The 24,574-nt window shown below is 36.5% G+C and overlaps 1 protein-coding gene across 2 annotated transcripts; it reads left to right on the top strand.

The window, feature by feature from the left end:
- The first annotated feature begins 317 nt into the window (after positions 1–317).
- Positions 318–3,776, top strand: LOC139729626 (very long chain fatty acid elongase 6-like). 2 transcript variants are annotated; one of them, XM_071640553.1, is made up of 2 exons: positions 318–576; positions 699–3,776. In XM_071640553.1, the coding sequence occupies exon 2, from the start codon at positions 729–731 to the stop codon at positions 1,566–1,568; it is 840 nt and encodes a 279-aa protein (XP_071496654.1). In that variant the 5' UTR covers positions 318–576; positions 699–728; the 3' UTR covers positions 1,569–3,776. The 2 variants fall into 2 exon arrangements, with proteins under 2 accessions (XP_071496654.1, XP_071496653.1); XM_071640552.1 differs by having other exon boundaries at positions 318–650.
- The last annotated feature ends 20,798 nt before the right edge of the window (positions 3,777–24,574 follow it).

The following is a 24,574-nucleotide window of genomic DNA, read 5'->3' as shown; positions in this document are numbered from 1 at the left end:
CTTTGTTCTTAAAATACTTTATAAAATGAGATATAAATGTTTATAAAATAAAATTATACACAAAATTCTGAATTTGTATTTTAAAATTATTTATTTCGATAAATTGATGTAAAAAAGAACATAATATAAATGTGAAAGAGATATAGACTTCAATTTTGTGGGCGTATACACATCAAGCGTCACAGCTACAGGCACGTCAGGTTTACCGTAATTACAATGTACCGGGAATATTCATAAGGGCTGGGTCTTATTGACTCTCTACTGAGAGAGCACGTTGAAAAGCAGCTTGAATAGCTCCATACGGGGTGTGATTCCGCTACGGGTCGCTGTGGTAGAGGAGTGTTCTTCTAATTTGGAGTACCATTATTACATCCTCTAAGCATACACATACCACTGGTGCAGGTTTTACGTTTTTGTCGTGATCGGACACAATCTCTTGATTTTCTTTCACAGTCAAAGCCCACCGAAGAAAACTAACCTGACCAGCACCACCTCGACCTGACCCTGCCCGACATCCGCCGATCATCTATGAGCACATGTGGTCGTGCCGCCGTCTGGCACTGAGATCAGCTGCTGGTGTGTTGGAGTTGAACATCTACAGTTAGTTGGACGTTGTTGTGCATATCTTATCTGTGCTCTACATTGAGGAGGTAGTTAAGCAGTAATCGTTGTATTAATTTTGTTCTTTTCTCTTCAAGTTGACCATATTTTCCACAAATTGCCGCAATATGTCTACCCTTACCGTTGAGCCGGTGGATGCGTCTACGCGTCTGAACAAGAATTACAGCACCGTGTTCGAATTTGAGAAGTCCTTCAACTACAAGGAGCAGATAACATGGTTTGAAAACAACTGGACTCTCTCATTCACCTGTTGTGCCGTTTATGTTGTGGTCATCTTTGGTCTGCAGACATGGATGCAGAATCGTCCTCGCTACAACCTCCAGTACGCACTGACCGCATGGTCACTCATGCTGGCCATGTTCAGCTGGATATGTGCCCTCCGGCTTATAGCAGACTGCTACTTCTTCGTCAGCCAGTACGGCTGGAAGGCGTCCATGTGCGATCCTGTCTTCTACAAAGGTGTCAGCGGCTTCTGGTGTTGGCTATTCGTCCTGAGCAAACTGCCCGAGCTTGGTGACACCATCTTCATCGTCCTCCGCAAGCAGCGCCTCATCTTCCTCCACTGGTATCACCACATCACCGTACTCCTTTACTCCTGGTACAGCTACTCTCACTACATCGCTCCAGGGAGATACTTCATCCTCATCAATGCTTGTGTCCACGCCATCATGTACACCTACTATGCCATCCGTGCCTCCAAGATAGCCCGCATACCCAGCTGGATCAATATATCAATCACCTCAATCCAGATCATCCAGATGATCGTAGGCTGCTGGGTTAATATATACGCGTACATGCTGCTCAGGAGGGGGGAGCATTGTTCCACAACACAAGACAACATCAAATATGCGTCTCTCATGTACTTCAGCTATTTCATGCTCTTTGCACACTTTTTCTACAAGACCTACATTAATCGAGATATGCCCAAAAAGATTCATAAAGAGTAATGTCCTGGTCAGGTTTTATTATGTACATTATGATATACCTTATTTATATATATAAAAAAAGTAAAGAGCAGTTTAGATGAGATTTGAAGGATTATAAAAACCTTAGATTTTTGATAACTGTGAAACTGTTCTCTCTCTGATCAGATTAGTAAAATAGGCCTACCAAAACTTTAAGTGGAGTGAAAGTTGTTTGTTTTCTGTCCAAATATCTGAATGAATAAGATACAGCAATATACAGCTTAGACGAACTAGCCTCTGTCAAGTTATGAGGTAAAGCTGATTTAATGGTTTGTACTTTGGATCTACAGTGTTATTTAGTTTATTTCTTAAACAATAATAGAAATAATAAACTTGATTTGGTCAAATCATGTGCCAACAATTTCCACACGCTACAAGATCGTCAATTCCATAATGTAGACCAATTTCTGATGCCAGTAGTGTTTTATTTTATCACTCAAAGAAGGGTCACAAAAATATGTTTGATTATAATACAATTGGCAGCCAAAACATTTTGTACCGTATATTTTTCCAACTTAAAGGTACTGTGTGTTGAAAGTGAATAGTCTAAAGATATAACTTTTATCCAGTGTACATTGTACAGCACTCAATGTGTACTGTATTTGATTTAAAAAGAGAGAGAAAAAAACATGTAGCAGGTGTAGTTCACAAGCAGTGTGTAAATTTTGGACCTTAATACTAACAGAGTGGAACCTTGTAGGACGTGGTCAAATATAGCAAGGTACCTGATTTAACGAGGTAATTTTGACAGGTCCCATTCCTTTTATATTATCTTGTTTTCATACCTGATATAAGGACATACCTGCTATACCTTATCACACACCAATTCATGGTGATACAGCACTGAAAATGGATGTACAGTGTATCTCAATCATGAGAGATGGTCTTCGATTTAGGCAGTTAACTTTGGTACTTCATAATCTTAGATGTTCAACTGCTTGCCTTGAGTAAATGATATATCTTTGGATGTAAGGTTTAAAGGACATTGTAGATAGGCCCTATCTATCACATTTGCCAGCAGGCAGCAAGTGATTCCATAGTACACACTATACATGTACTGAATATGGTGGCTAAATTTTTAGTTTATTTTTCGTTTTGGTGATGTAGTACAGTGTAGAAGAAAACTTCTATCATGTACCTTGATAATTCTGCAAAAGAATGTGAATACATGCCATTGTAAGGGAGAGGATTTTCTTCTTGGTGTCTTTAGTTTTAGTTGTGACATTTGGGACATGCATGTTAACCAACATTTACAATTTGTATGTGGTTTCAGTAGGATTAGCAGTCTGTTGCATAATGTTACTTGGTAAGCATTGTGTGGAAGCCATCTTGACACATGGATGTGAGGATGCTCCAGGCAGAGTTCCCATGGAAACCGATGTCTCCTCTTCCTCTTCCCCTTCCAATTCATGATGGCTATGAGACTGGGAATTATAGTATCAAAAAAAGTATATGTAAATTATGATCTTTTTCATTCAAAGATGGACTTTATCTTTAAAGCAAAATATCTTGGCAAAGCACCAACTGAATGTACATGAATGCATTATGTATGAAGGTTTTCAAATTGCTTTGCATGATGTAAAATGGTGCAGCAATATTATACCATTTACCATTATGACTTTTTTGTTTACGCATTGCCAAATTATTCATCACACCTATTACAAACATCTGATAGAATATGCCAAACGATTGTGTGATATGTGAGCTGAAGGTAAAACATATCGATCCACTTCCAAACTCGAGTATTTATACAGCGATTGCAACTCACAGAGGCAAGCAAGAAATGCACGTCAATGGATGGTGCTACAGTGTACATGTACATGCATAAAGCTAGGCTTGTATCGGGAAGGTGGGATCCCACTTCTCTGCTTGTATCAATCCAATGAATGATTGTACTGTAGAGCTTGAAATAGTCACAAGCAGTATGGTCGTAATTGTTAGTGTTATTGTTAATGCTCTGGCCTTTTCCAGTGAGTGATAAGATGGAGTAAGTTTTTGGATTAAAGAGGAGGTTTGACAGTTTTATTTTACTTTCTCCTGCATTCCAAGGCAAGGAGTGTTCATGTGCTGATGCTCTAGCCGCTCTTCCTGTTAATTAAACCAAAACCTATCATAGGCAGTCAATGTTATCAACTGCCCAAATGACCAATTCATCCTGCTTGGATTATTTCAGAATATAATGATTTGAAATTGGTGTCATCTTATGCATGTGGCTAGTGTTCACTGTTTTTTTTTTAATGAATTTAGTGAACTTTGTTTCCTCATTGTTCCTAGCATTTTTCATTATACAGTATGTCATTTCTATCAATATGTTGCCTTTTTCCCAAGCGTCGCATAACAATAAATTGCATCGAGTGCCATATAAAGCAAATAGAAAGTATTACTGTGTTTCAGGGTAGAATATAATGAAACTTTGCCAAGAGAAGTATTACTGATTTGCAGTTGGTAACATCATGGAAAGCAAAGCAGTGTTCTATATAAATGTACTAGTAACTTGCTCTTTCTTATATCCTTGATGAAAATCTCTATATCCCAATGCATGCACAGAGCCAAATTCAAATCCAATGTGCACAGAAGCAAATTCAAATCCCACATGTGTGTACACATGTATGATGTACATGCATGCTTTCACATCATTTAAAAGGGCACTGAATATGTGTAAATGTTGTCCTTTAGGATTTGTTGGGTTTTTGATGTATCGTACGAACGCATCTGTTTTGGTAGATTTTAAAGCAGTTAAGTACCTGTGCCATCCTCCTACCTCGGCTTGCTGCATTGCTCAAAGTATTTGTTCCTGTACATTCCTAAGAACTCATCAGTGCATTCAACTGTAAGGAGGTACAGTAATATGCTGAATGTCACTAAATAAGCACAGGTTTTTGTTGTTGTTTCTTTGCAATGCAGATGTATTTCTCTCTACATTAAAAGATGAAGGTGTTAAAACTCATTAAGAGCAGCAAAAGTTTCTACAGGAACCTTGGAGTGTTTCTTGGGTAGTACTCTTTCCAAGGTCTGTGTGAAGAGCAAGACAATGATCTATGAAAGCCCTGGGTCGTGAATACGGGGTACTGTATAATGATCAGAGCTCCTTCAATTCTCTGTGTACCCCATGACCTTTGATTAACTCCCTGGATAACATTACTGTGACTGGTTTGTCACGTGCTGAGGTAAAATCCTATGGACTGTTTTGTAAGGCAGTTATGGTTGACCACCGAATCATATCATGTATGCTTCATGAGACCAAAATGATCACATGCCAAATTTGCTTTTGCTTGTTAATGTTCTTCACATTGTCTCTTGTTTCATTTCACCTGTCAATGACTGTGCAGCTACTGTTGTCAACTGTGCACGATGACAGCAAAAGCATTACTTACTTTCTGGGATATTCAGCGTAAATAATTATAATGTGTGATCTCAGCTGACCTGTTGAATAAAATTAAACCTATCAGTTTAGGATGTACTGTAGTTGTACATACAGTCAACCTCCCTCAAGTTGAATCTATTTGGACTGAAGAAATCGCTTCAACTTAGAGAAAATTTGACTTATGAGGAAATAAAATCAATAGAATACTCAGTATAAAGAGAAGGAGACTTGAAAAGGCCTTCGACTTAGGCAATTATTCGACTTGCGCGAGGTCAACTTAAGCAAGGTAGACTGTACTACAACTGTACTTATTCTTACTAGCCCTAATTACCAGCTTTGTCTAATAGAAAAATAGTTGCAGTTTTAACTTGTGTAAGTCAGATCCAGTGAAATGGTTCATGTTAGCCACGCCCACTCCCAATCCCAGCTCTTCAGTCACTCTTCAAGATGAAGGCCATGGAAATTATGATAAACATGATTTATATGATAATCTTGTGTGTCTCAGCCACTGAGACATGAAAAGGATCAGACACATGCACGCTGCTATCCAACTTCATTGTGCCTAGTCCCGTTACATGAGAACCAGCAGTGCTTCAGGCACCATGCAAGTTAACACCATTCCAACTCTCAATAGCATCATCTCACCCAAAATAACTACACATACCATATGAGCACCAGTGCCAAGTGTACAGTGTATACACACTAGGTCATTAAGGCCACCATATGGCCTGTTTTGTGTTCTGGAGCCACCATTGTTTTTTGTTTTTTCTTTTTGTTCTGTATTTTTGTGCTTTCATTCAGTTTCAAAAGTGGCCATCTTGTGGAAGCAGCCACTAGGTTCACTCTGTGCACTTTATGTCACTCTGTTGCTCATTTACTGAGGAGCCAGCAGTGCAACTTTCTTTTATTAAAAAATCATACTGGATGTGCAACAATGTACCAAGATTTGATAATCATGTGTTATGTAATTAGGCCATTCAAAGTGTGATTAAAGGCAAATATGAGTATGTATACACGTCAAAACTACCACATGTCCATTTATATCTTTATGCTTATGCAAGTTAAGCTTCACAGTATGTACACGTCTTTCAAATTCCTTTAAGAAAGTGTGATTATTGCAGTAAGATGTCCACACGTGTATTCTTGATTGATCTTAAATAATTATCTTAAATAATTGTTCTTGTACGTAATATGTATGCAGTTCAGCTCTACAAACACTACAAGTATTATCTATGGATAATATGAATACTTGCAATCCTTTTGCATGACCTAAGAGTTTTCATTGCCATTTTCTATCATACTGTGTGTGTTTGATTTTTGGTTGCTTTTGGTACAAATAATATATATGAGACTGGCACTAAAAGTATAACATTCTTGTATATTATGCCTTCTGTATACCATGACCTGTGTTTGCCAGTTAATGCTTGACCAAAAAGTTTTGTTGTGAAAAAGTCAAATTAAGCATCAGAATGTATTGAAACATTTCAAAAAAAGTAAGTTCTTTTGTGTATTTATTATGATGCAGCTCCTTATACATTACAAGTCTGCTTTGCAAATGCCACAAATGCATATATATTTGATGATGACAAAATTGGCTTCTTTGTCAGATGAATTTATTTGCAGTCATGTTATCTCAATATATGCAGCTTGTATTTTGAACCCTTGTACTCTCACTGAATTTATGTCAAAAAAGTTTGTACGTGTGTTAAAAAGGACAGCAATGGAAAATGCAATGTTTTTTATATTCAGTCTGTGCAAATATTAAGCATCTATTTCAATATGTCTTTATAATGATTATGGGAATAATCCATGGCCTCATTATAATTATTTAAGTTAGTGCAAGTGCATTTGATGTCGGACGTAGAGATGAATTGGTATTTGCTTCAAGAGAACACCCAATTTCTCTTTTCAGACATCGGGTATAAAATTCGAAGAGGTACAGTATATGAGTTTCAATCGATGGCAACGATTGAAAACACAGCTTCCCGTCATCTAAGGGAATGGTTCAGATAACGTAAACGATGCAGGCATTTTTGTCTTGATACGTGGTTTGTTGAATATGATGCAGACATTCATTTCTAAGTCGTTAGTATACGTTGATTTACTAGGGGTTAAACGCATGAAACGTGTCCAATGACCACCATGCATTAAGCAAGGTTTGATGGATTTCCATTTTGTGTTTTGTTTTTTCCTTATTTTGAGATAAGAGTATGTTTTGTTGTTTGATAGTTGAAAATTAAGGATGTTGCCTTGCATATTTCTGCTCTGCCTATTTACAGTGTACATGCAAAGGCATTTAATTCGGGTTAATATAAGGCAAACAAACACTTTGTAAATGTATTGGATGGTGTATAGTGTTTATGCTCCAAGAGACTGCCAGGTCTTCACTGAAACATCTATTTGGTTTGCTAATGAGAGATGGCATGTCAAGAGAAGCTCTGCATGGTATACAATGTGTGTACGTGCCATGTAACTTCAATGTTTTTTTTTTTCTGTTTTATCAAGCACTGGCTCTTCAAAGTGATAGAGAAAGATAGAGAGAACAGGAAATTGAATAAAAGTCTAAGATGTGACAAAAATATGCAGCTTTGTGACATTTGCTATGTTTACCCACCTGAATAATTTTTAGTTCGTGTGTGTGTGTGTGTGTGTGTGTGTGTGTGTGTGTGTCTATATGTGTGTGTACTAGTATGTGTGCGTCAGACAAAGAGAGTGAGTGAACAGCATTACCTTTGGGTAAGGGATAACGAGAGAGAGAGAGAGAGAGAGAGAGAGAGAGAGAGACACACTGTAGACCGACCTGAAAAAGATATAAAGCTATATACAGGTGTATATATATATATATATATATATATATATATATATGGTTTTGTTTTATTCTGAGAATATGACGGTATATCATATATATGCTCAAGACTGAAGTGAATAGATAGAGTGAAATCAAGGAAGAGAATAATGGGTGTTTAACTACAATGTGGCTCAAAATTTAAAACGTAAGGGGTTTTAAAGTTTCACATGTTTTCATAAAGCCATGATGCCGATCAAAATCACAGCTATGAATACACATTGGATGAGACGATGCTATGTCTAAGTCAGATTTTCATTGCCCTCTATATTTTCACTATATAATGATTGTTCTTTTTTCTTGAAAATGGAGTAAATAAATCGCATCTTCAACATTGCTCAGGTTCTAATATGATACGTCTGTCATCGATATCATTCATTTAACAAAAACATGTGAAGATTCCATGATTGTCTGATTTTAATAAAACTTCCACCATTGCGCAGATATTATTTTATGCTTTTATATCTTAACTTGGAGTGTACTTTATACATGTAATTATATCAAGGAAGTGTGCTGACTTCTTAAGTTGATAAGTTCTAAGAAAACGCCTTATGACACTCGAGTTGTACTCTCGTTTTTTCATGAGGCATTGTTCTCTTTGCAGTCCTTAGAATTTGAGGCGCATCTCCAAAATAACAAGAAAAACTGAAACAAAGTCGTACACCGTACCACCAGGGAGGTGGAAGAGATATAATCTTGATACTACTGTGGGACTGAGTTTCGAAAGTTTGCGCGTTCTGTATCTATATAAGAAGGAGTAATCATTCAATACTGTACAACAAGTCCCATTACCTTCCTCTATCAATTGTCACAATAGGAAAACATATAATAATGTAATATGATATGATATAATATAATATAATATGATACAATATATTATATATATATATATATATATATATATATATATATATATATATATATATATACTATATATATGCTACAATAGATGTACAATGTACCAACTTTGACCAAGCTCCCAGAAAAGAGAAGTATCGCCAAAAGTCAAAACAGAACAAAACAAAAGGGCAACCCCCCCCCCCCCAAACACAGATGTTCAATACACACGATGGGAAATGAGATTCAAATGTAGTTTCTAAATCTTAAAATAGGTCTGATGTGAAACACTGTGCGGAAATTAAAGTGTATAATTATAATTTTCTTTAAGGGAAGATGAACTGCAAGTATTAGATAGACTGACTCTTGCATCACATTGAACGTATAGCAGTACAGTGTTATTGTTATTTATGGTGCATGATTACCAGTTCTTGTCTGAAGATGTTGACAAGCTTAATAGATCTCAAACAAGTCCAGCGAAAATTTGAGCATGTGCTAATCAGTTTCCTCTCCATTTACTTCGCGAGATCGACGGCGTTAAAGGGCGCAATCAGCATGAGCAATTGGCGCTTGTTTGCCTTGCATCATGCATGATGTACACATTACAAAGTGCATACTTGTTGAGCATGACTGCGTATGCTACATGATGTCCCGGCCAAATAACTCTTTTGTAGTCTAATGACTACCACCACTTTTAGGTATACTGCACACATAAAAAGAAACCATGTCGGGACAGAGTTTATGAGGTGTTATTGTTTGCTACTTGATATCAATTTATGGTTTGATTATCGACGCATAACAGGAACACTGGCAATGAGTACGTCAGTGTGATGTCACAACGTTTGATCCATGTTGTTACCCACGAATACTTGATTAGTTTACCATCTCCGCTGGATCACGTGACCCTGCACCTCCGATGAGATCCACCCTTCCATTATCATTCTCTCCTTTTTTTAAAAAAAAACAACAACAAAGAACTCTGTTATGAATTTTAATTGTGTCCTAGTAATTAAACACAGACACACAGACACACACACACACACACACACACACACACACACTGGGAAAACATCACGTTGGTTGCGTGCAAAATGCTTCCCACCATACTATAGACACGGATGAAAACACACGTATCAAACACACATCTACGATTATTTCTCCCACCCCCCCCCCTTGTGACCAGCAAATATACCTACAAGTCATATAATAATAAAAAAATATATACTATGTATGTATTAATTCGCAACAGCTGCAAATACTACATGTACAACAATATATAACACCAGCTATTTGAATTATAATTACAGGATTTATTTTGCCACCATGGCACTTGCAAAATCATGTCATATGATACGAAGATATAAAAATCTGGCATATACAGTGTACAACATACATGCAGATAACACATATTCCGTATCAGATGAAAGCGAGAGACACAGGTGCACTGAGCACGTTTTAATCGAAAAACGCGCCATAAAAATTGCTCTCATGAATCAAACTCTCCTAACTGTCTCTAGAGAGTGTTTTAAGGCTTTCTCATTCTTTGAGAAACTTGAATGATGACCCACGTTGGGACTGAAGAGCACTGCAGTGGTTTCAAATGGAAGTCCTCTAGAAATCATTTGCAAATATCTCTCATTCATTTCATTTATTCGTTTATCATAAAAATTCATTTAGCCTCCAATGGCTGAAAATAAGTTGACTGCAATCAATAACATATATGGACATGTGTTTAATAATGAAACATACTCAAGAAAAAAAAAGAGATTGTACATTCAGAATATCGGAAAATATTTAAAGTCTAAATTTCTTAATTTTGTAATTACAGATTTCTCATTTTTCTGGTATTGATACTCCGCAAATAAGAGTCTCTCAGTGAACTTTGGTGTCGTACTTCGTACAAAATCTTATCTGGTTTTATCTATGAAGAGATAAAAGTAAAGGCATCTACTTAAAGATAATGTCACCAAGAATGGCCTTGGTTAAATTGCTTTCAAACTCCCCCCTATGAAGCACAATCATAAAAAAAAAAATGTTTTCTTCTCGTGGGGATCAGGATCTTGGAGGTACTGTTTACCATTGGGAGCAGTGATTTCACATTTGATGCATATGTGTAGGTCAGTTGTTTCACAAAACATCCTGCCATATAAAAATTTCGCAATAAAGCCTAAAATATAAGAGGATAAGCACTATTTAAAGCTGGGTTTGGGTTTCATCTACAAAATAAATGGTGAATAATGCCTTTACAGTATAAATAATGTTCAAACCAACTTGAACATATCAGAGTAATTCAAAACAAGCATGATAAAACGTTGAAGATCCATAAACTCGTTGAACAAAATATGAAAATATGGAATTTTGTATTTCCACATGTCTTCCCATAATAGCCAGGTCAGCGATACCAGTCGGGTGACATAGACGAGGAAATACCACGATTATAGAATCGTATGTCTCATGTTCGCTTGCCTGCTCATAGATTTCCACCAAGTTTTCTTTTTCGGTGAGATTTCGCAAGGAAATTGTACCCTGTTTAGTCAAAAGTTGTTTATATAATTCAGCAAAACTTTATAGAGGGGAGAGGTTTTAATTTTAGTTATCATTATTATCATCACTTTAATTCAGTACATCATCTAGTTCAACGGGTGCCACTTTATTTTTAGTCAGTCCACTAATGAGTTTGGCCTTGTCTGAAGGCGTTCTCCACATTGCACTGTATCCTTAATAGCTACATGAAGATGCCTCAATTTGTCAAAGAAACCAAACATAAGCCAAGACACTCTTCAGTCTTGTCGTTTGATGTCTATGATTAATCGCAGGACTGCAAGACAGTCACACTATCGAACACCAATTACCAAATATTCAAAATGAGTTTTGTTGGAATAAGAGAATGGTTACTATAGACAAATAAACTTTTCAGGGCCGTCCGATTAAGATTATTTTGTAGGTACAACTGGTGTGTTATTGGTCCAATTTGTTAAGCTGATTATGTAGGAAATCGGTCAATAAGATGCTTTGGTATTATTGGTTAGCTGTCTATGATCTATCATGTGAGATTTCGTGTTTTTTAGTGTGATCGGATTGTATTCGTAATTGTATACAAGGACATCGAGTCTGGCGATTTTCTTTTATTCCTCTGGTTCAGAAAAAGAAATACCAGAGCCAGAAATTGTGTTGACTTTTTAACATAGCTTTCTTGCAATACTCGCACGTATATTTACTCATAAGGTTCAACTTCAGGTATGCGTTTGGTGTTCTGCAAACGCCGACGTTACAAAGTCAAACATGTTCAATCTGTCTCGCTTTCACGAACGCTGGTCGAATGAAGCGAAACAAACATTGAATGGACAAAGGGAGGGTAAAGGCGATGTGTTTAAATGTTGTCTTTGTCGATTACTGTGTGGTGGTGCATGGTGTATATCTAATCCTATTGGTCAGTGTAAATAATGACGGGTTCGTCAAACTTTCCAGAAGAGTAAGCTAAATTTGATTTGTCATGCTAAGTGCTTGTATAGCTTCCTAACCCCCCCCCCCCCTTACGTCAAAGTGACATTGATGAAGCGTTTGATTTGCGAGTATACTACGTATTCTGTCAGACACCGCACTAGATGTGTTTGCTTGCAGCAGGTATACACAATGAATTGATTAGTTTAACAGGGGGAAATGAATATTATACAAGTTGATTTACACAGTGATCTTAGACGTATAATAACAATATGTAGCGCTACATCCACAGAAGTGGGCAAAGCGCTTAGAAGTGAAAATCGAAAATGGTAGGGCCCAAACAGAAAGCAATACACAACAACCAAACAAACAATATGAAACAAAACAAACTACTTATATGCAAGTTTAAAGAGATGTGATTTTACTTTCACTTAAAATGTATCAATATTGTGAGTTTTCCGAATATCTAGTGGCAGCTCATTTTCTTCATCGTGGCATTTGTGATGATTTAAGTTATCAAAGTGATCTAAGCTATCACTTAGAGGGTCGAACGAAATCAACACATGCCGTGCTTTGAAGGAGCTGTGCACATGCACATGATCCGTTTTCTGATAATGGGCAGTAAATGCTGACTGCTTCTTCATGGTATAAGCGTGCATTACTTCTACTGAAAGAACTCATAATGCGTAGGCCTATGCCGTGATCACGATAATGGCAAAAGTTATGTATGCACACATTGAATGACTAATGAGTGTGCGAGTTTGTTGTATTATACATAAATACATTTTAATATAATTATATACTTTTCTCACGGATTACTTTTTTTCATTATGTAAAGGGTAACATAATCATTCCATGAAGCAATTGATTCATCTCAGCATTCAAATCACTGCCATTAGGCACGCATGTAATTGACATGAGATCTATGGCGCTCATGATACAGACACTCATATCACAAGGCGTTGTTAGAAGTCGTTTATATGGAGTGTATAATAGTCGCGACGGAGACTGCACTCACTGTCAACATTTCCGTCGATTAGTAGATGTCAGCCTTAGAAAGGCTAAAGGTCAAAGGGTATAAAGAATATGTCAGGATTTGCATTCATACATTGCTCTTTTGATAAAAGATGTATAATGCATTCCCTTTTTGTTTTTCACGGCAAGATTACATATATACAGTTTTCAATTATTGTGCCAAACATGTTGATATGTAAATATCCATCCTCAATATTTTATATGTCGTCTTTTTCACTCCCCCCCACAAAAAACCCCCAAAGAATAGTTTATTTATAATAATAATATATAATAATAATAATAATAATAATTGATATATTATTATTGTTTTCAGTTACCCTGAAATACATCAGTACGAAGGAAAATAAAAACACCAGTCTTTGATTAAACTACCATATCAATACTTTTTATTCTCATTCAAAACGCCCCGCTGTCATAAGTAGACAAAAACAGAAATGCCCCTTTCAGATGTCGCTTACAGTTCTATCAGAGTCTATCAGAGTAAAGTTCCATGGTCCCTCATCAGAAGACCAAGTTGAATACAGGACATCTTCAGACTGTGAAGGAAAAGAAAGCATGCGATGACGAAACCGTTGTATAGTCATCTTGTCACCGCGCAAAGTCGGGTTACTCATTAACATTATCAACATATTTATCAGTGATGAATTCTACAACGCTTCCCGTCTGAAGCAATTGACTTCGTGTATGAGCCGCGAGAAACATTGTCGCTAGGCACAGCTGTATGAGAGAGCGTTGACTTCGCGAGGGGGTAGTTTATGATTTACCTTGTTAACTTCAATCCTCCTTTGAGGAAAACTTTATACTATAATCACCAGCGATAACGAGAGGTTTAATTTACGTTACACATCTTACAGTGAGCCCCAATGAACGATAAGCACCTCAAACAAAAGTGAAGATTCGTGTGTATAATACTAATTGTGTACGAACGAGTTTATAGGATTATTACGTGTGTATATTAATGTGTGTGTTTGTGTGTGTTTGTGCGTGTGCGTGTGCACACACACATGTGTGTGTGTTTTCTCAGTTAGTTCTTATGTGTTTTTTGATAATTGTTATGGCTATATAGAGTCTAATGACGTAATAGTGATATATCACTTATTATGTTTCTGGTATGTTTTTATTAACTTAATTATAAAAGGTCTACTTTTATTTGTAAAAACCCCACTATTTTAGATAGAAAACCGTCAGTAATCAAGTCCAGGATAGTTACAATCTGAAGGCTGTATTCAAACAGGGCTTTTCACATCACATCCGCAATGAACGTGCAACGCTTGGCTGGACAGTGTGTGTCCGCCCATTGGATTCGTGAAAAAAATACGCGCGGAAAGCTTACTGTAGGAACGGTGTAATTACCGCCATAGACACTCTTGTTCAAATACAGTATCATTTCAGTGCTTTCGAGCATTTTAGGTGTCAATGAAATTGTTGTAATGGACATTTTATACGAATATTAACCAACTGAAAGAAAGAAGAGAAATTTTTTGTTGAAGTCTTGTTTGCATGTTTGATATCATGTGCACTAAATGAGGGTGAAATTTTAATGAGAATTCACAACTTTGATCATTAGTTTCATTATTGATTCCTGTAACGTGTTTTTTTAGTCTCCTTGTAGCTATAGAGAGTGTCAGAACTCATTGTCCATACGGAATATAATTATGTTGTTCCTTATGTGTGTAGGCCCCCTAAAATTTACGGGGGATGTTAGAATCTCGTTTGGGATTGTTTAAACTTTCACTGCGAAATGGGTGGCATGGTACGAGGTATTTATTCGTTTAAGTATCCTCTTTCGGGTTACATCACCTTGCTCGCCATAAAATTCTTTGGTAAATTAGCATTATAGTAAAGACGGAATTACGGAGTCTGACATGTCAGTGGGGCACACGCACAAAGAGGACTTAAGTTAATGGCAAGCATTATTACGCTATTACGGGCTGGTTCACGTACATTCTTATCTACAGTTTGAAAGGATGCTGGGTTGTGACACAATTTTAAATCTGACCCCTCTACCATCATACACCAGTGGATAAAAGCAATAGGTCCTACGTGTACTTTAAGAAAAAAAAAAACAGCTTTTATTCAAGCAAACAGGACTGTGGGAGAGTGATGTCTTCTTCGTCGTCACCTAATTTCCGTCCTCGGGACTGATGCCAATAACTTCAAGTTTGATACTCTGATAATACTCTTTAATGTTCCTAGCAATTGTGGTTTGAATCAAGCTTCGCATGTGTGTTTTTTTTAAATGTCTAATTTGTTGTTTTTTCTTTCATAAAGAGATAGACGAGATACTGAGGACTTGTCAATTACTGTAGATCTTCACCTATATATTTATGGACTAATATTCTATGTATATCTAGACCAATGCTCTGACGCATAGCAATATAAATATGTCTGAGCATTTTTCACTTATTCTATGCACTTCGTTAGAAGAGATTTCACACATTCAACAAGTATAGGTCCGCTGTTATAGGTTTCTCGTTCGAAATTGTCTGATAGTTTAAATTGTACAATTTGTACGGTTTAACAAGGTGTACTATATGGCTGTTGAGACAACTGCTTTAACAAAGTGGGTTTTCCTGTGTTTTTTGTTGATAGGAGGTTTTAAGATGACTTCTCAACTTTTCTCATGATAAATTGCTAATGAATAATTAACAAAGTGCTTGGAGTGAGTACTCTAAATATCAAGTGGTATACATCAACATCAACATCAAGATCAACATCAAAATTCAAATTTTGTTATTCACTCCTCCAACCTTTCATGCCTTTTGTAAATGTTATATTAAACACTCAAAATGTTCGATTTACCATTTCTGAAAAGGTGAAATCTATCATTTTGAGTGTTTATTAAACATTTTGAATGTTGAATGTAACTTTTCAAGTGTGGAATTTAACATTCTAAAAAGGTTGGAGGAGTGACAATGTTGATTTACCAGTTCATTTTTGGAGTTAATAAAACACCTCAGAAATTGTAAAAGATAAATTTCGACCGTCTAAAGCAGAGACAGCAGGCATCATTTTTGTTTTTCTGATATGTGCATTGATGCTCCGATTGTTTTTTGATTGTTTCCTATATTGAGGCGAATCAGTTTTGTGATTTGATAGACACACAATGCCAGATATGTGAAGCTCATCTGTCGATCACACCCTTTGGCATTTCATCACAGCAACTACGCGGGAAGCGATATCTGGTTATCGGAGCACTATACTTATTTCAGACTCTAGTCTTGTTCTGTAAAGTTTAATCTCATCCCATCCCAATATATCTCATCCCACATTCATTGTTACTCTGCCATATTTTGTTCTTTGAAGTTTTTCTAGTTTGTTTGTTTTTAAAGTCGCATAAACATGATATATTATACGCGTTGGACATGTTGGAGTATTCTCACTGTTTGTAGGCCTATTTATGTTACTTTTACATGCAATGTTCTTTTTTTTTTAAATTATAAAGTATCATAAGATATATACATGTACAGTCCTCATAAACTCTAGCAATAAGTATAGATTGTGTACATTCTGACCTTCCCATAGCTTTTCTATATTATGCTGATATGGACATTAATATTGTTTAACGCGTTTAGACAGCGATAACGAACCGACAACGGTGCATAATACTGTCCACTGAATATGAGGTGGTAGTGTGCCTGTGAATTCATCTATGGAGTTCATTCATGTTCTGTTTGTATAGGCTATCACAGAAGAAGAATATGAATAGCGATAAAGTTAGTAGATGATCAGATCAACATTGCCTTTTATTCAACAGTATCTCGCCTTTTTTCTCTCTCATTCTGTGATTCAGATTCAACGGTGCACAAACACGTCGCGTTCAGACGGAACTTGAAAAGATAAAATAGAATACCGACAACGGAAATTAATTCAAATCGACAAACGTTCCCAAATACTAGTAGATCGAGAGGGAGGGATGGGGGGGGGGGGGGTAAAAAGAAAGAAAAAAAAGTGAGAGGGAGAGAGAATGCCGAAAGGTTTTGATTTCGATACATGTTTGCCTAAAAGTGTGACTTGAGTCGAAATATGGGATTAGGGTCTCCTCTGAATTAGAGCTATAAACACTGGTATATTTCAAAATATGCTTGTACCTTTTTTCTGTTCTTGATATGAGATCCCAGACTTTCCGTCCGAAATGATTATCATGGCTTAAAAAGTTGTTAAAATGCAAATGAAAAGGAACTATTGCAAGCCAGAAGTATATGTCTTCTCACTTGGACTCTGTCAGAAACTATAGTCAAAAGCTATATTCGGCTGATTTAGTGAATATGCAATTTTTAAAGGAAGCCCTAGTATTTCTTTAATTGATACAAAGCAACCATGGTTGCATGAAATATTGGAAAAATCTGTGCAATACTCTGAAAAAGGAGAAAGCAATGACAAAAGAATAAAAGCAAAATGAACCTTTCATTTTAATGTAATCTATGCTATGCGATAAAATGTATATGAAGTCATTTACGCATCATCATATTTTGTGTATTTTGACATTTAATTTAGTCTTTTGCTCGTTTATGTCGCATCATTATTGTGTGTATCACGAGAAAGTAAACCAACGTTTTAAACAAAATTGCAGATTGCGTTCATTGTTAGTTATCCGCCTTTGTGAGTCTATTTGTGTATACCATGACGTTATAGGTTACTTTCACTATAGGCTTGTCATAAGACGTATTCCACTGAAAATAAATGATAACGAAATTAAAATAGAGTATAGATTTTAATTCTATCTTAGTGTCTAAAAGTGCTTACCTCCTATTTTGCTGAGTTCAAGTTTCCAGTCAGATAAGATTAGTAAGGTGCATGGACCACTTAAAGCGGAACCTGTCAACAGAGATTGTCAAATCACTATGACATCACAATTTTTATCAAACTAAACACACATATGCGATATTGACACTGATAAGCAGTCTTTTGATGTGTAAGCGATTAGTTTTTGCAAGGCCAGAGCGAATTTCACGTTCAGAGTTTCCTTTCTTTGCATGCCCAAAGTAAATACGTGTATAGCTGCAGATGGTTCAATAACCAACTATATACATACAATGCTTTGAACTATCATTATAATCATTGACTGATGTATAGCCAGTACATGTATCTGACATTTGGATTTCACTTTATTCATCAAAGTCAAATCTGAGATGGTGTGGAATTGAATTTGAATAATTTGCAGCAAAAGTTCATATGAACAATGCATCTAAACGTAAAGGATAAGTAGTTTGAATACCAATATTCTACGACATTCAAATGACCTTTTCATGAGCTTGAAACAGCCGTTTTTATCAGATGATTTGAAGCTAGGAATCATCTACTGTTTGCTCAAATCTTTCTGACTTGTATAGGGAATTTATTCTTTTCCCCTGGAGGATTCAAAACACTTGGTACTTGAAACATAATGAGTATTAAAGTTATGACTTACTTAATAGTAATTACCAGTATACCCTGTGGTTTATACGTCATATTAACGATGTGTCGACTCAATGTCATGTTTCAGATGTTCCAAGGAAATATATTGTTTTAACTTTATGGTGTTTGCCCGAATGCGCTGATGCTTTCGTTGAGCTGCAAGTACAAATTCATTGCTCTCACGAAATTACTGTTTCCTCCTTTGGTGTATTCTGTTTGTGTTGACACGACGTGTCATTTGCCGAAATACTTCGCAAGCATTAGTACATAGAAACTGCAATGGGTAAGTTTTTCTATTGTATTAAATACTCTCGACATAAAATTTGGATTGAACCTGCGATACCTAGAAGCATAATTCTAATCTATGTCCATCATAAGGTCCTTACTTTTCTGTTTAAACATAATAATACCCAAACCGTCCTTAAAGGGATGGTACAGTATTGGTGGAGATGAGAATTGGGCTTTTAACTTTTTGTGAAATACCAAGAAAACATTTATGAAATAGTACAGAGCATACTATTCTAAGAGGAATTCAAAGTTTATTTGATGACAATCGGGTTTGGAATGACTGAAACATCCAAAAACAAAGTAAAACAAAGCGATCGTAAAAAAGTGTGGGTCCCACACTTTATTAGAATCGCTCTTTTTTGGATATCTCAGCCATTTCAAAACTGATTTTCATCAAATAAACGTTGAATCCTTCTTAAAATTACATGCTCTTTCATATTTTATAAGAGGTTTCTCTTTATCTCACTTAGGAATGTTATAAACTTGAATCCTCCTCTCAACCAGTACTGTACAGTCCCTTCAAAGAGTTCAGGAAATGCTTGCAATCACGAAGAGTAAGTAGCTATGGATTTGACTTGATCGAATTGTAGGTCTGCACAGTGGTTATCTTGCATGTCTAATCCATTTTCTAATATCGATAAAATATGCGACACAAACCTCCAGCGGCATGACCGATGATCCAGACGAAAGGAGAAAGAGGAAGAAAACTAGGCAAAAAGAAATCCATGTATGATACTTACTCATATTTGGCCAACATGCCTCACACGATCACATTTGCTAGGAATCAATCAAGAAAATTAAGATACCCACGGGGAATGATTTTCTTATCCTTCGGCATTTTTTTTTTTTTTTTTTTGGGGGGGGGATGGGAATTAATAATACTAATTGCTTTCACTTGCCTAAAATGTTCCAGCTTGCACTGATCCATGAGCGGCCTATAAACATAAAAGCTCGTTTTTACATCGTTAAAGGTTGAGTGGCTGGATTGAGGCATGTAGGCCCTATTATGTCATACCTGTTTTATTTTTAAGTGACGTTAAAATATTAATTATGCTGTCGCCAAAATAGTCTTCAGTGTATTCGTTAGGCATACTAGTAAAGATGATGATGATGATGATGATGATGCTGATGCTGATGCTGATAATAATAATGATGATGATGACGATGATAATGATAATAATAATAATAACAATAATGATAATAATAATAAGGAAAATAATCATTTCTGCAGCACAGATAATCTATAGATATATCCTACTAATGTGTTCAAAGAGTTCCTAAACTATCCAATATCATCAAAATTAGTAATACATCACAATTTTGCGTTTGTTGTTATTGTATCATTATGTATGCATAATCATGAATGTGTCAATGGTTTGCTCACAGATTGTTTTCTTTATGATACGCATTCATATTGATTAATGTTAATCCCACGAGTAATCATGGTAGGGTAATATGGCGAGCAGCGGGGTATTAAACTTAAAAAACGACCCCAAAGGAGTTTAAATACAATTGAGAAAGGTTCTTAAGTCTAGAGACCTGATCAAGAGACATTATTCTAAACCTTCTTCAATTACTAGCTTTTGAAATCCTGCGACAAACAATAAAGACATTCTGTGAATTTTCGACAACAGAAGCCATCATTCTTTTACCTAGTAAGTTAGTCTCAGAACTTTTAGAAAACATTCAATCAATTTGTCATGAAAACTTCGTTGACCTGAAGTAAACTGTTTATACAGTATTCAGAACAACTTTAGATAAATTACTCTATCAATTGCGTTATGTAGGTGAAGCATTGTTTTATCGTTTGTTTTGTGTGTACCCAAAATGTCCTCAAAATGATGATAAAATGCTCCGCCAATTGACAATATTTTGTTCCACAGACTATCGCATAATCATTATGGTAATTTTTTCTCGGGTATTTGATTAACAAACACTATTGGATGACAGTTTTAATTCCTCGAAAATTCGTCGGAAAAAAGGCAGGTCAATTGAAGTGATGTTATGCGCTTTCTAGACAAAATTGTCTATACGGGCTTCACACACCTTGATGTTTCTTTTGATTCTTTGCTTTTCAATGTTTATGTACGTATAATATCCAATGTTGAGTAATCGATATGCGTTACCAGTGTAAGTGACTCAAGCTCAACTTACTGACGCGTCCCTGAATACGATTTGATTTTTGAGGCTTGCAGCTACTCTGTATAGACGCATATAATAGCTGGTGAGTGCAATATCTAGTGACCTTGTTACAAAATCAGTATTTGATTTAGATAAATGCTCCGTCTTACACAAGAGGACGTGACATGATAAAGCTGTGAGGCCCGCTTGACTTTGTCAATAACCCCACGATCACCCGTTTACGCTGATACCGGTGTCAATGTCAGTTTCTCGTTAGCAGCAAAGTTACACCAAGGCCCTGGGGAAATAGATCTGTATCCCTAGTCTTATAATGTACCTTGGATAGCACAGTTATATCTTGATTCATTTGAGTCCATAATGAGTTCCCACGTCCAGATGTTAATAGACATTTTCATCTGGTTATAATTCTTCTTCTTATCAATATATCCTCACAACTATACAATGTATTTAATTGTCATAATTTCACAATCAGGGCCTATTTAGAATTAGTAAACCTATCGTCTCCCTTGATATAATGATTGTTTTTGTCATTATTGATATCATTACTATCATCATTGATGCTATCACACTAAAAACAATGATAATGATAATCATAATCATAATAGTAATAGTAACCGGCATGATAATAGTAATTATGATGATGATGATGATGATGATGATTATCATTTTTATCATCATCAACTTTATCAGCATCATTATTATCACAATTCTGTTCAAATCAAGAGGGTGAGACATGTGATGTCGAAGTCAAGCTCCCGATGCCCCTTAGTATTTCTTTTTTTTTTTTGTTTCACAACTACGCATAATTATTCCAAACTGCATAGTGGGTTGTTTTCAGTGTAAAAAGAGAATCAGGACGGCCTCAAAAGATGTGTGATTCAATGATCGCAATCCTGATCACCGACGGAAATCTGAAACAATCTCATTAAAGACTGTCCAGACTATAAAACATTGACCTCGGTAGAAATAGTAGATCAGAGGCCTGGGATGACCGAAGTAAGTTTGACCAGGGAGGTGGCCACCTCCCTGGTTTGACAGATCCACCCGGCAAGCCTCACATCCTCTTTTCGTAAATTTTACCTCAAAAAGAAGAAGAAGAAAAAATTTCCCTAACTCTCAGTGCAAAGTGAATGACAAGCAATGTAAATGACAGTATGGATATCTTGCTTGCCGTCAGCATAGATAATGAGAGTAGCTATGTGACAATAGACACGTTTATCGCATCCATTGTAGGGAACTTATGACCTATCTTTGATGATAAAATGCAACCCTGTCTGTGCACATAGTGAACTTTGCTCCTGTCAGTGTCGCGATCACGAAAAAGTCTTGACACCGTCCCATCTAATTTACTTCATGATCATCGAATCAATTAGGGTACAGAACAGAGAGGGACCATGATGTAACCTTCAACTCACGACGAGTCGCTTGATTTCCTCTGATAACTACTGACAGCCTGTTTGCATAGTTTAAGAAATGTCAATAGTTACTTTGAGATGTTGGTCCAAAGAGCAATAATCCTTCCATGTCTAGGTCCTTCAAGATTGATCATCAAGGTCATATAACGTCAGCAAGAAAAATCAAAGAAATGGTAGATGATAAAAAGAGAGGTATATTGTTAGCCTTATTTTTTTCCCTGTTAAATTATGTGTTTTCATAAAGTTGACGCTAAAAATATAGGGCTTAGAGTATAAGTCCTACAGTCAATAACCAATAGTTATTAACGAACAAACAGAACGATAGTTTCATAAAAATTGAACATAATAGAATGATAGTGGAATTGTAAGATTTATGAACGGTGACATTTTTAGTAGGTCTACGTAATTGCGAATTATGTATGACAGCGTATGATGGTTTCAAACACCTCATCTTTACTATAATGCACCCCCTCCCCCCATTCAGGCGGTCAACCATACACAGATTCGTAGAAATATACCCCCTTTACGGAGGGAAATGGGGTAGGATTTTGACCCCCATATACCACGGGATTTTGGAAGGGGAGCCATATTTTACGGAAATTTCAGGGATTTTTTCCCGAGCTGAGCCCCGAAAATATAACCCTTTCCCGAAAAATCGGGAACGCGCATGCGGTACGGATGATCACCTGGGGTGGGGGGTGGGGGGGGGGGGGTAATGCACACAACACTTAACTCTATTACAGCCTGATATTGTGAATGTTTTTTTTTTTTTTTTTTTGGGGGGGGGGGGGGGTCAAATTCAACTGCACTGATTACTATATGCCATCTTCTCATAAACGCTATGATTATAATTATATTAGGTTACATTAGCGAAGTCACTCAACAACACATCAATAAATCAGTGTGAAGGACGCAGGTTTGCTTTGATTTGTAAGGGACTGATAGTGAAGAGTTACTATAGGCCCTATACAGGTCATAGCGGATGCTTGGTGCTATAATACGCGTCGACATCTTGCACCTCACGTTTGGCTGATTCAGAGCTACCGAGTCTCACGCATTCTGCGTGAGACTCAAGCATTTAGGGTCTGTCTCACGATCTCACCCATGGCACCCATTTTTCTCACGCATCTGGTGAAGTTTGCAATTTGGGCCAAAAATAAGGAGCATAGCTCAAAGGATTAGAGTGATAGTTGCAATTGAAGGTATATTTCCCTTTTGCCTTTCAAAATTAGTAAAAAATAGTCACTCAAGTACCAGATCGCATCATTAAGAGCTAATAATTAAAAAAAAAAACTCCCTACCATGGGAGGGGGACATCCTCCTCGTTCGCGTGCGCGTGCGCGCGAGCGCCGAGACGCCGAGTCATAAAGATCTCACTCATAAAGGTTTTTTGAACTTGGCATCTCTGCTGATTTGCGTGTGAGACATACAAATACTGGTATTATTTTTACAGATGAAACTTTAAAATCGCATTCTAATGACTTTTTTTTTAAATATTACTTTCATTACGATTATACTGGAACTGCCACCTTTTATGCTTCTTTAATCTGACTCTATTGATGAAAGTCAACTGTCTTGAAGGATGGAATGGAGATGTTCTTCAAGAGTCAGAGGTAAAATCAGTGGATCGCCTCCAACACTTCCGCTTGCATACAGCAATCATCTTAGGTCCACCACAAAAAGGGTTTACCATACGAGTAGGTAAGTGAGCATAGGCTAGAATCTCTTTGGTCTACCACTTTTCAAAGTACTATTACTCAAGCTCATGAAGCCAAAACAGATAATCACATTGTATTACCAAAAGCTCTCAGCTCATTTACACTCATTTAAAAAAAAAAGAAAAGAAAAGAAAAAGAAGATAGCTCTATCTAGACAATTTAGTAAGGGGAAAACTTCCGTACTGTCCATTAATTTCCGTCATTATCTTTTCGTCCCGAATTCAATTCCATGGTTCGAAAATAGTCTTAATGTTTGTTGGTGTAAAAGTACTTGGAGCTACAATCGTTGTGGCCAGAGTACTAATTAGGCCTATATTACTGAGTATACTGGCACTCTGGTTGTGGCTCCACTTGTATGCATATAATTATATCAAACTTTTTTGATTCGTTGTCGTCGAAATTTGAGTAATCTGTGGACAATACGTATTCAATTCAAGAGTAACTATTTATAGAAAATCATGCACATCTATCTGTATATAAGTAAATTTCCAACCGAATAAGATTAC

This window comes from Diadema antillarum, unplaced genomic scaffold, assembly GCF_040938485.1.
Source record: "Diadema antillarum isolate AM-2024a unplaced genomic scaffold, OU_Dant_1.0 seq00000248_RagTag, whole genome shotgun sequence".
Taxonomy (NCBI): domain Eukaryota; kingdom Metazoa; phylum Echinodermata; class Echinoidea; order Diadematoida; family Diadematidae; genus Diadema; species Diadema antillarum.
Note: the sequence above shows the minus strand (reverse complement) of the source record. Positions and strands in the feature narration are given on the sequence as shown.